This window comes from Coenobita brevimanus, chromosome 53, assembly GCF_032717465.1.
Source record: "Coenobita brevimanus isolate Jiangsu-jjx chromosome 53, ASM3271746v2, whole genome shotgun sequence".
NCBI classification, from domain to species: domain Eukaryota; kingdom Metazoa; phylum Arthropoda; class Malacostraca; order Decapoda; family Coenobitidae; genus Coenobita; species Coenobita brevimanus.
In genome coordinates this window covers 42,850,723-42,864,321 of record NC_137006.1, presented here as the reverse complement: position 1 = coordinate 42,864,321, position 13,599 = coordinate 42,850,723, and the positions used below count along the sequence as shown (strand labels likewise).

General features: G+C 43.6%; 1 protein-coding gene across 1 annotated transcript in view; it reads right to left on the bottom strand.

Annotated features, from left to right (window-relative positions):
* The window catches only part of LOC145400817 (carbonic anhydrase-related protein 10-like), a 59,143-nt gene that overhangs the window by 45,073 nt on the left and 471 nt on the right, over positions 1 to 13,599 (bottom strand). Inside the window, exons 2-6 of the mRNA XM_080273253.1 lie at positions 8,080 to 8,235; positions 3,565 to 3,779; positions 2,970 to 3,158; positions 2,143 to 2,238; positions 600 to 666 (exon numbers count right to left, since the gene is read on the bottom strand). Coding sequence (XP_080129379.1) covers positions 600 to 666; positions 2,143 to 2,238; positions 2,970 to 3,158; positions 3,565 to 3,779; positions 8,080 to 8,235 — 723 coding nt within the window. The remainder of the gene's footprint in view (positions 1 to 599; positions 667 to 2,142; positions 2,239 to 2,969; positions 3,159 to 3,564; positions 3,780 to 8,079; positions 8,236 to 13,599) is intronic.

The following is a 13,599-nucleotide window of genomic DNA, read 5'->3' as shown; positions in this document are numbered from 1 at the left end:
TATACTATATTCACCTTAACCTGGTCCAGATTTCTTTCCCTTTGTCGCTTCTTTTACGTGGCTCAGTGGAAAAGATAATGCCACAGTCCTCCCTCCTTTCCACAGCACTTCTTCGTGACTAGCGATCATGTGAAAGGTTTGATCGTTTGTGTGTACTCAGCGTTCGAGATGGTGATGGTAATTTTAGGCCAAGTTAAAGTAGTGGTAGTAGTAGTAGTAGTAGTAGTAGTAGTAGTAGTAGTAGTAGTAGTAGTAGTAGTAGTAGTAGTAATAATAATAATAATAATAATAATAATATAGTAATAATAACACCAACTGTAGTAGTTGCAATAGTAGTAGTAGTAGTAGTCTCAGGTTCATCTAAAGCGTGAACCCAGTGGACTAAAGGCTTAAATCACCCTTCTGCAGTCCACCATCTTCCTTTGGGGGGATAGGGAAGTAGCTGAGGGACGTGTGTATAACCAGGCAGTGAAGCCGCCTGGGTATATCAGTGCCACCACGCGAAGGCGCCCCTCTCCACCACCCAGGTCGAAGTAAAAATAGATAGACAGACAGACAGACAGATAGATAAATAGATAGATAGATAGATAGATACTCACCGCCATATGTGATGTTGCCAAGACCCTCCAGTAAGACTCTGAATTCTGGTGTCACTCTTTCACCCACCTGGGAAAAAAGAGGAATATTTATGCACCACCTGGGAAAGAAAGAGGAATATTGTTGTACCACCTGGGAGAAAAAGAGAGGAATATTTATGTATCCTTGTACTGTGAGTTGGTGGGAAGGCAGTCAGACGGTGGAGGGCAGGGCGACGTGGAGGGGATTTGTTTGTGGCCACCCCTTTACGGTATTAAGGTGTCTCGCAATAGATATATTGATAGATAGATAGAGGTATGAAAGAGGCAGAGTCAGAAGGAAAGAAGGAGAGTTTAGAAAGAGAGAGAGAGAGAGAGAGAGAGAGAGAGAGAGAGAGAGAGAGAGAGAGAGAGAGAGAGAGAGAGAGAGAGAGAGAGAGAGAGAGAGAGAGAGAGAGAGAGAGAGAGAGAGAGAGAGAGAGAGAGAGAGAGAGTTAGAAGAGACTATAATGTGAGTAGAATGTGTGCACCTTGTCTGTCCTGCCAATCACACACACACACACATTTAGATTTTATACTTTCACATGCAGTACTCTTTCTACACACACACACACACACACACACACACACACACACAAAAAAAAACCTTCTCCACCGTACTTCACCAACTTGGGGTAAAGTTGAATCTGGCCGTCACTCTCCCTCCGAAAATAATGTCCGAAACTGCAGTGGACTTATTGTGGACTGATAAATACACATATACATCATCATCATCATCATTATCATCATCATCATCATCATCACTATCAACACCATCATCATCATCATCATTATCATCATCATCCAAGGAAGGGTCCTGAGAACAAAAAACAAAAAAGAAAAAGAAAGAAAGAAAGAATGAGACACGAACCAACCTTTGCCCAACTGGATAAGCCACACTTCCATTCACTCACCATTCAAGCCCCTGGAATCCTGACTCCACCTGATAAAGTGATGTGAGTGAGATGGAGGGGGGGAGAAGACGACGGAGACCGAGTATGAGATGGAGGATGAAGTGGAGAGGTATATGAGAGAGGGGGGTGTCAGCTGGGGAAGGGGCAAGGTAATGACAGGGGACAGGACGACATGGAGGCGATTTGTTTGTGGTCACCCCTTCCAGGCTTAAAGCGTCTGGGTATAGACAGATTGACAGATGGTTTAAAGATAGATAAATAAGCTTCAGATAGATAGTGGATGGAAGGGAGCTGAAATAGGAGTACTGAAAATGATATGAGAGGGTGATGAAAGTGAAGGAAGAGATGGGAGGAGAAAGCAAAGGAAGGTGATGCTGGAAGAGGTTGAAGATGCTGCTCTGGAGGAAATGAGAAGGGGACACTGAAAGGAAAAGGAAATGATGTAGGAGGTGAATACTGAAGGAGATGAGTACTGAAAGAGGTGGTGAGTGGGCGCTGAAAGAGTCAAGAGTTCAGTGCTGGAGGGAATGGGAAATGAAAAATGAAAGAGGAGGGAAATGAGTACTGAAAGATGGGAGGTGAGTAATGAAGGAGAAGTCATATGTGTAATGTACCTGTATAAGAAGAGCAACGGCCACCACACCGTACACCTGAGACGAGGCCTGGCTGAAGTTACGGTACAGTTGAGAGTTGTACCCGTAGAGCTGTAACTGAGGGTACAGGGTTAGCACAGGTAACATTTGTACCCCTAAAGCTGTACCTGAAAATACATAGTCCAGTTGATTTATACCTGGACAACTGAGGGTATCGTTACAGGTAAATACAGGTGAGTTGTACCCTGGAAACCGTAATTAAGGTGACAGGGTTAGGTAAGCACTTAAACACTTTCCCTTTCCCATATTAAATTCCAGTTCCCATGTTTAAGCTCAGGCAAGCAATTTATCCAGATCTCACTCAAGCGTCTGTCTTTAAAAGGTTGTATGTACTCTTCAGACCTTTGTATCATAGTATATTTGCACATTTAACTCCTGTGTCTTCGTCCACATCGATGTTCTATGCTACGAGGCTGATGGGAACACTACCAATCCTAGAAGCTGGCTCAAATTAACCAGCCCCATCATGCCATACTAACACAAACAATCCTAAACTTCCACCACTCACTATGAATGCACCGTTAACGTTCGCAGTGCACAGCATTACTTACTGTACCCTTTTCACTCTAACTTGGTGCTACAATTGCCATCTCTCCATCTTGAATGCTGAGTTGTACAGACTAACACTGGGATGAGCTGCTAGTCACGAAGAAGTTTTATGGCGCGGATGTTGAGCCACGGTATTAATTTTGACACTGAGCTCCGTGGAAGAAACAGCAAAAGGACAAAATTCTGGGCCAAGTTTAGGTGAAAGGAGTATATCTGAAGAACAACACAATTATACTAACCTCCCCAGTGAAGGCCTTGTTATCGACCAGGTGTTCTGATCCCAGGTGGTTGGTGTGGCCGAAGTGTATCCTGGCGTGGGTGAGGGTGTAGGTGTAGCTGAGGGGGCCTCCTGTCACGTTGGCCAGCGCTGATCCCTGTGCTGCACGCCACTCAACGCCGTGGCCCGTGTTCAACAGCACCCCGCCCACCTGAGCTACACACACCCAGCGTCAGCACTGATCTACCTATCTGTCTGTCTGTCTACCTACCTATCTATCTGTCTATGTGTCTGTCAGTCTACCTGTTTATATCAATCAAGCACCTCGCCCATATAGACAAGTCTCAGAACACTCTCAAGATCGTATGACACAATGAGGAGAACAGAACAAGGCTCAAAGTCTGTATATTCAGGAAATTATACCGGTACTAGTAACACACACACACACACACACACACACACACACACACACAAATTAGAACCACCAACACAACGCCTAGTCAAATAAGCTCCACATTCGCTCAATATCCACCAAACCTTCGAAATTACCTCCTCCATCTCACAGCCAAAGCAAGCCACACACAAAATATAAATACGTAAAGCCTGCAAAGACTCACGGTAACTTTATCAACGGAGAAGGAGGTCAAATTGGGGTCATAGACGATTTTGGCGGGGTCGATGTTAATGGGTGACTGTCTCCTGCCCTCGCGACACATGGACCACGCCGGGTTGATCACGCCCCAGAATCGCGGTCCAGAGATCCCGTCATAGGTCCACCACTGTCCCCAATCCACGGCGGGAGAGCCATCGCTGAGACTGACCTCCTCATTGCCTGGAAGGAGAAGAAGATGGAGAAGAAGGAGGAGGAGGAGGAGGAGGAGGAGGAGGAGGACGAGGAGAAGAAGAAAAAGTAGAAGAAGAAGAAGAAGGAGGAGGAGGAGGAGGAGGAGGAGGAGGAGGAGAAGAAGAAGAAGAAGAAGAAAAAGTAGAAGAAGAAGAAGAAGGAGGAGGAGGAGGAGGAGGAGGAGGAGGAGGAGGAGGACGAGGAGGAGGAGGACGAGGAGAAGAAGAAGATGAAGAAGGAGGAGGAGGAGGAGGAGGAGGAGGAGAAGGAAGAAGGAGGAAGAAGAAGAAGAAGAAGGAGAAGAAGATGAAGAAGATGATGATGATGATGATGATGATGATGATGAAGAAGAAGAAGGAGAAGAAGAAAAGGAGGAGGAGGAGGAGGAGAAGGAGGAGGAGGAGGAGGAGGAGGAGGAGGAGGAGATGAAAAAGAGAATAAAAAAGAAAAATGCTTGTGTGGCTTCTACTACTACTACTACCTCCATTACTACTACTACTACTACCTCCACTACTACTACTACTACTACAACTACAACTACTACTACATGGAATGGGGGGGATTACTGCACGGCGCTTTTCTCTAACATGGAGCATCAATCCCACGCTCCTCTCCCCAAATCTGCCATTCTAGATCTACCCAAACTCACGACAGGAGCCTCTAGTCACGTTCCTAACCCTTCTAGCCTTCCTCAGTCCCTAGAAACCAGCGACGCATTTCTAAGCTCATTTCTTGCTAGTTCCGGGACGCTTTATACAACCTAGGAGGGATTTTTTCGGCACTGGAGGGGTTAGGTGAATCCTCAGGCGAATAAAATCGTCTGGAGAGAGAGAGAGAGAGAGAGAGAGAGAGAGAGAGAGAGAGAGAGAGAGAGAGAGAGGGTATTATTTAAGTACGTCGTTGGATTGAAAGGGTTACTGAATTGACAGTACCGTAATCTTAATTCTGGGACGAAATAAATCTGAAATAAGAATGATTTTGGTCTGGAACAATGGTACTATGTTAAAATGCCGTTGCTCCTATTAACAGACGGTCCACTGGCAGCTCCCTATTAACAGACGGTCCACTGGCAGCTCCCTATTAACAGATGGTCCACTGGCAGCTCCCTATTAACAGATGGTCCACTGGCGGCTCCCTATTAACAGACAGTCCACTGGCAGCTCCCTATTAACAGATGGTCCACTGGCAGCTCCCTATTAACAGACAGTCCACTGGCAGCTCCCTATTAACAGATGGTCCACTGGCAGCTCCCTATTAACAGATGGTCCACTGGCAGCTCCCTATTAACAGAGGGTCCACTGACAGCCCCCTATTAACAGATGGTCCACTGGCAGCTCCCTATTAACAGATGGTCCACTAGCAGCTCCCTATTAAGTCCACTGGCAGCTCCCTATTAACAGATGGTCCACTAGCAGCTCCCTATTAAGTCCACTGGCAGCTCCCTATTAACAGATGGTCCAGTAGGCTAGTAGCAGACTCAAGGCACTCCCCCAAGGCACTGAGGAGAGGGGGGGTGGCAAAACAACCCCTCTCAGTGCCAACCCAGTGCCAGTGCCAGGCCCTTGTAGACTAGGGGGGGGGAGTTGGCATCAGGGGGGGGGGATATCTGGCCGTAAAAAAACAAAAACAAAACAAAACAAAACAATCCCATATAGAAGTGGGAAAAGGTGAAGGAAGAAGAAGTTGCAATTCTCCCTAAAGACACAGCAAATTACACCTCATTATCAAGGTTAATTGTTACTCTCCTTTACGGTTAATTGCCTTCTTTATAATTATCAACACCTGTAGCGCATCAGGGGGGGTTAGGAGGGATGGGGGATTGGGGGGATGAGGGTAGGGGGAATATCCTGGCTACCTGTAACCTCCCTTAAATGACTTGTCAGGTGGGCAGGTGAGGTCATAAGTGGACAGGCAGGTGCATCAGCGGCCACTCCCCACCTGTGTTTATAACCAGCCTTAGCTGACCAGTATCACAAATCCCTGGCTTGTAGAGATAGATAGATAGATAGAAATAGATAGATATATATAAACAGAGATAGATACTGACCACAAAAATACATGAATCACACGGTCTTCTGATGTGGAAAAAAAATCAGACGCCTATGCAGTGCTAATCTTTGTCTTCCGATGTGGATAAGAGGAAGATTAGATTTGTCAGTGCTAATCCACGCCTTTCGAAGTGGAATATAAAAAGACTAGACACCCCTCCAGCACCAACCAACACCGTCTGATACCACTAACACCAATACCTGTAGTTCTGATCCGCTGACGAGAATAAAAGGAGGAGGAGGAAGGAGAGAGTATTGGGACTGGATGGTGGAGGGGGATGGTGCTGGGAGGGGAGTGGGAGGGTGGCCAAGTTAAGGTGAAAGGAGTATAGCCACACAGATCAATTATTTGCCAACCCACGACCTATTTCACTGCGTATCCCCATTTCATCCTAACCCCATTTCCGCGACTGTTAATGAGTGAGTAGAGTCTAGAGATATGATATGGGAAAAAATAGAAGAGAGAGAGAGAGAGAGAGAGAGAGAGAGAGAGAGAGAGAGAGAGAGAGAGAGAGAGAGAGAGAGAGAGAGAGAGAGAGAGAGAGAGAAACGAACCCCACCTCCTTTCACTCTTATGTAAGCTCCCTAACACCTCTTCTTTAGCGATTTATTTTTGGATATGGTTGGTTAACATCCTTTTGTACGTAACTTATGCACAGTATGGCAGTGTTAGAAGGATTTGTGTATCAAATTTGTACGCAAAATAAATCGCTTAGGAAAAGGTGTTTGGGAGCTTCCTTAACCGACGAGAAAACATGGCAATACCACAGCCCTACATCCTTTCCATAGCACTTCTTCGTGACCAGCATCATAATCTGTAACAGTAATATGGCTCTACATCTTTTCCGTAGCACTTCTTCGTGACTAGCATCATATTCTGTAACAATACTATGGCTCTACATCCTTTTCATAGCACTTCTTCGTGACTAGCATCATATTCTGTAACGATACTATGGCTCTACATCCTTTCCATAGCACTTCTTCGTGACTAGCATCATATTCTGTAACAATACTATGGCTCTACATCCTTTCCATAGCACTTCTTCTTGACTAGCATCATATTCAATAACAATACTACGGCTCTACACCCTTTTCATAGCACTTCTTCGTGACTAGCATCATATTAACTAATTTCCATGATGCCTCTCGCTCACCTGACTTCCTCTTCGTTAGTTCACCTGTTCTTGTGTGTTTTCATTGCCCATAGCTGCGTCCTTGCCACACTTCTTCGTGACTAGCATCATATTCTAGTGTTGATCTCTTATTGTTGAACAGGAGAATAGGTCTAGCAGAGTATCAAGACTACAACCTTTACATGGCACTTCTTCGTGACTAGCACCCTGTTATAATTAAGCTTTTATTACCTCTGTCTGTCTGTCTGTCTGTCTGCTCTCTCTGTCTCTGTCTGTCTGTCTGTCTGTCTGTCTCTCTCTCTCTCTCTCTCTCTCTCTCTGTATAATGTCACTGATATATAACACGAAACAGACACTAGAAAAAGGTAGCTAGTCACGAAGAAGTGCTATGGAAAGGATGTAGAGCCATAGTATTGTCTCATTTAGCCAGTGGATCGCAACAGATTAGCGAACTATCGAATATTGCGTTAGTCACGAAGAAGTGCTATGGGAAGGATGTACAGCCATAGCATTGTGTCATTTAGTCATATTAGCAAACTCTCCAATGGTGTGCTAGTCACGAAGAAGTGCTACGGAAAAAATGTAGAGCCGTGTTATTGTCTCATATTTAGTTACGGAAATACAGGAAACAGGAAGCAAAGGATCAAAAAGCTCCATTGAAGTTTTCCTCCTTTCAAAGCTCCTTCCGCTCCTTATACGTATTAGTCTGTCTGTTTCCTGAGGTCCAACTGTCCTCTCACGCCCTCCATACCTTCGCCTGTCACCTCTTCGACGCCAATACCCACCGTCTATACTGAACACAAGGGTCGTTTCATTCAGGACTGGTGTGAGGATATGAGGGAGAGAGAGAGAGAGAGAGAGAGAGAGAGAGAGAGAGAGAGAGAGAGAGAGAGAGAGAGAGAGAGAGAGAGGCCCAGTTAAAGTCTGTTATAACGAAAGCCTAATCAACTGCTCCTGCTCTTGAATGGGATTGAAATAGATAGATAGACAGATAGATAGATGGATAGACAGACAGACAGATAATTAGATAAATAAATGGATAGATAGACAAATAGATAGATAGATAGATAGGTAGATAGACTATTACTGTCAGACACACATACTGACCTGTTACCGTGATGATACAAGACAGCAGCAGCATCGACAGCAACATTGCAGCGGTGAAGAGGACAGCATCAGCGGAGGAAGGAACAGGAGGAGGGCTGTGGGACGTCTGAGAGCTATCCTTGTAGTGGACAATTTTTCTCAAGACACTGGCGGGGTCTTGGAAGAAACTGATTCAGGAGGAGGTTAGAGCTGTCTTTCTCTTCTTGATTTTCTTTCCTTCCTTCCTTTATTTTCCTTTCTTCCTTTATCTTTCTTCCTTAATTTGTCTTCTTTCCTTTCCTTCCTTTATTCTTTCTTTATTTTCCACTCTTTCTGTATCTTTCCTTCTTTCTTTTATTGTCTTTCTTTCCTTCCTTCCTTTATTCTTTCTTTCTTCCTTCTTTCCTTTCTGCCTGTCTTTCTTTTTCTTTAATTTGTCTTCTTTCCTTTCTTTATTTTTCCTCCTTTATTCTTTTTCTATCTTCCTTCCTTTTTTCTTTAACCTGTCTTCCTTTTTCTTTCTTTTTCTTTGTTATTTACTTACGTTCCTCTCAAAACATTAACATATTGTCTAAGAAACACCCTTTTCTTGAGTCCACTAATTTGTCTTTTATAAATACAAGACAATATTCAGAGAAACAAAATCTTTTCTTAAAACAATGGTCAGTATTCTTGAGACGGGACAATTCTTATATTTAACTTTCCTCTATAGTGTGTGTGTTCTAACTTGGCAAAAATCCCTAACCCCTCCCAGGTGAGTTGATGGCCAGGTGTAATCAGGTAAGAGGGGGGTTGATTTGACTAGTAACCAAGGAGACTCAGCTCATGATAGCGACCACGACTAAATATTGAAGTTGAGAGAGAGAGAGAGAGAGAGAGAGAGAGAGAGAGAGAGAGAGAGAGAGAGAGAGAGAGAGAGAGAGAGAGAGAGAGAGAGAGAGAGAATTCCTTGGCCCTTGACCCACATAACCACAAAATTGTCATGAAATCTACCAATAATTTTTAAAGATATCTTGTGGACAAACAGAGGTCAATACATAACCTCCAATTTTTGCAGGCGGGGATAACAACTGCTACTACTACAACTACCACTACTACTATTACTACCACAACGACTACAAGTACTATCACAACAACAGCAACAACAACAACTACTACTACTACTACCACCACCACCACCACCACCACCACTACTACTACTACTACCACTACTACTACTACTACCACCACCACCACCACTACTACTACTACTACTACTACTCCACATATATTTTCTTGCCGCTACCAGGTGATTATATTAAACGCAGGTGAGGATCCTAGCAGTGAAGGGGTTGATGAAGGCTGTATGTAACCCCTCCAGTCGGCCAGGTCTCTCCACAGCTGAATAAACCCCAAAATAAATAAATAAATAAATAAATAAAGAAGGATTGAAGGGGTTAATGGTCTCTTTTCGCCAGCATCACCACCACCAAAATAATAATAATAATAATAATAATAATAATAATAAAATAAAGTGAAGGATCTGTTGGTTAGCATTTACGATTTGACATCAGAAAAATGTGACTAGAATCGACAACACACACACACACACACACACACACACACACACGGATGCTTTGACGAGATCCGCGCTAGACCGGATCTTCCAAACTGGTGTGGTATTATCCGGATCTTGATAATATTCAGTTTCGTTAAGTTACTCAGCTGGAAGAGTCCCCACATAACGAAGGTCCAAGTCGGGCGAAATCTGTAACTTCACAATACCAAAAGCAAGTCACACTGTCAGTCTTTGGTGTATTATTAAATAGGTGCAATTTCTTCCACGAATTCTAGGGCCATCCACTATTTTCTGGGTCACTGTGGCGAGATTTAGCCGCCCTAGATGCAGTAATCTGGCGGGACGAACGCTCTAGGAAAGGAATACATGTGTGGGAGAAATATCAATGAAATTAAGTGAGCGAGGCATGGACAGGACAGGACCAGGGAGCGAGACACACACGCACCCCTCCACAGCCACCGCTACAACTGCACTGACGTCTGGGATTCTGGATCAGGGACTCTCTGGATGCGGCGCTAGAGTTGCCAAATCAAAAGGCGCTAGAACACTGCCAGGTAAACAAAACTCAAGAGACGGGGAGAAAAACGCGTAAATTATCGCTAAAAATTGACAAAATCTGTACAACGAATCGCTAAATCTCGTCCAAATTTACACTAGGAGGATAATAATTCCCCGAGATCTGGTACTAGCTGCCACATCCAGTTTCACGATTCTCGCTAAAACTGCTAAGGAAAAAAAAAAAAAAATTAAAACGCTAGCCTATAGTTAACATCTCCAGAAAAAGTGTTTAATATACGTAGAAAAACACTAACACTTACTAACGCCTTTAGAATGAGGACGTATTTGTGTAGCTTATTCTTGGTGCTACCTCCTCCTTCTGCACTAGTGTTCAGAATCAGCTGGCTTTTTCGGATGAGGGGTTCGAACCTTCCGATTTTTCGAAGAGGTGGGGGATGTTCTCGCGTTTTTTTAACAGGATGGTGACAGAAAAGCAACGACGGATAAATGATGTTGTGGTGCCGGAGAAAACCCATGAATAACCCATAGATCAAAGCACATCCCCCAGTAGCCAAGGGGCGGGGGGTGAATAAGTATTTGTATATGGCCCTGTCTTGTCGTCTAGAGTGCCAGGGTCTGTGGGAACACGGATGGACCCTCCAGAAGGCACATGGCCCTGTACTGGCTGTAAAACTCCGTACACTGTAGCCAACTTGTTAGTACCCTACGATATTATTCAGCTTAGAGGAGCCTTCCCGTAGTCGTGGACTTAATGAAGACCTGTTCCCATGGCCCAATAGTCCTTCAGCAGTCCCCCTACATACGATACACCTCCATCTCCGCATGTCACCACTTCAGCACTAACACCCACCATCATAATGAATACATGATACGGTTGCCTCATACATAAAATCGTCTGGATGTAGCAAGCATAAAAAAAAAAAATCTCAGAGTAAAAGGGTTAATAATCTCTAAAATACCTGTACAATTCACTAAACTTCAAAATTTTGGTTAAATGGGAGTAATTATGTAGCGCTGGACAAGGACGCCTTCACGCGATGGCACCAAGATAGACGAGCCACTTCACTGCCTGGTTATAAATATCTCTCTCCTCCGCTTCCCTATCGTCCCCAAAGAAGAATGGAGCACCGTAGAGGGGGGGAACTTGAGCCTGCAGATCTGGGTTCACATTTCAGATAAGCCAATGACAATAGCAATAAATAAATGAATAAATAAATAACGTTATATAAAGGGGTTGGCGCCTTTATTATTCCACACATCTTACTTTGATTTTATTTACGTGCATCCAAAATTTATTCTCGCCATCACTCTCTCTCTCTCTCTCTCTCTCTCTCTCTCTCGTAGTGAAGTGGCTAAAGAAAGAGTTATATATTTTTCACTTCCTCATTCATCTCTTCCTGCTCTTCTTCTCGCTCATCTTCGCTTCCTGCTTCCCTCCCTCCCCTTCTTCCTCCCTCCCTCCCTCCCTTCCTCATCCTCGTTTTCTTTGTGAATTTATTTTATTTCTTCTCCCCTCCATTAAGTCACCCGCGTTCGACAGTTAGAGAGAGAGAGAGAGAGAAAGAGAGAGAGAGAGAGAGAGAGAGGAGTCCAAGTCTTCATTTCTTATCTCTTCAGTTCTTCCATTTTTTTTTACAGTTCACCTCTCTCTCTCTCTCTCTTTCTTTCTCTCTCTCTCTCTCTCTCTCTCTCTCTCTTATCTCGCTTCCTCCCTCTCCATCTCTCCTTGTATCTCCTTTTTCCATATCATCCCTTATCTCTCATCTCCTTATCTCTTCTTTATCTCCTTATCTCTCCCTTATCTCCTTATCTCTCCCTTATCTCCTTATCTCCCCTTATCTCTCCCTTATCTCCCTTTATCTCTCATCTTATCTCCTTATCTCCCCTTATCTCTTATCTCCCTATCTCTCCCCTTATCTCCTTATCTCCCCTTATCTCTCATCTTATCTCCTTATCCCCTCTTATCTCTTCTTTATCTCCTTATCTCTCCCTTATCTCCTTATCTCGCCTTATCTCTCCCTTATCTCCTTATCTCCCCCTTATCTCCTTATCTTCCCTTATCTCTTCTTTATCTCCTTATCTCCCCTTAACTCTCCCTTATCTCCCCTTATTTTCTTACCTCCCCTCATCTTTCCCTTATCTCCCTTATCTCCTTATCTCTCCCTTATCTTCTTATGTCTCCCTTATCTTCTTTATCTCCTTATCTCTCCCTTATCTCCTTATCTCCCCTTATCTCTCCATTCCTCCTCCTCGTCATTTCCTTCACTTTTCCCCTATTTATCGCCTCCTTTGTCTCTCCCCTCCCCTTCCCTTCCTTTTAAACTTTCACCTCTCATTAACGCAACTAATTTACTCTGAAATCTTTTTAGTCACCCATTGCGCGCGTTTTCTCTCCGACCAACTGGAAGAAAATGGTATATAAGACTGCTAGGGTTCGCATTTTTCACGGATTCTTACTTTCAGTTGAATAAAATCGTCTGAAATGCAATACTAGAGTTGTCCTAACCACGGGGGAGTAAAATGGGGCAAGGATGAACACCCCCAGGCTCCTATGGCCCACTCTGCTGAATAAAATCGTCTAGAGTTAGTAAGAAAAAAAATACTTGAGTTGCCCCGCCTACTAGAGAGTTATCCGTTTTCTTTCTCTGCATAAACAAGGCTTTTCATCGAAGGTATTATTGTCAGAAATCATTATTTTTTTCTGTCTCGCTTTTTCACTTTAATGTTTACTGTTTTATTATTATTATTATTATTATTATTATTATTATTATCATCATCATCATCATCATCAATAACAAACGCAAAAATGGAATGGTCACTCTACCTACTGTGGCGGTCGCAGTTATATACCCGTTTTCTGTGACTAGTTTGAAGAGGAAAATGACAATATGGTAAACTATAGGAAACCCATTATTTTCCTGACTCCTACCTCTACATGCATTTATTTAGCTTAGATCCCATAATAGAAGTAGTTTTAGCCCCAAGTTCGTCTGATAACGTGAACTTGGTGGACTGAAGGATGGAGCTGGCCTTCTTATACAGTCCAGCGTAAGGAGTTGAGGGTATAACCAGGCAGACGAAGAGCTCGGTTAAATTGGTGCCACAGCTTGAAGGAGTCCATCTCCAGACCTCTTACAGGCCTAATAGGAAAACTGACTTGCTGAATGTCAACACTGATAACGTAATAGTAGTGAAGAGGCTCTAGAGATGCAAAAAGGCCATAAAAAAGATGAAGTAGTAAGGATATGATGTAAAGAAGGGCAAATTCCTAGCAAGAGAGAGAGAGAGAGACATTTATCCTTCTCTCGTCCTCCCCACGTGCCAATTGGCTTGGAAATATTGAAAACTAATGTTGATTCAGTTCCACAATCATTTTTAACAAGTGAATAAAAGTTTGTCAGAAAGTAATGCTTATATTCATATTTCAGTTTTCCCCAGATAAAGGTAACAGTGGGATGCGGGAA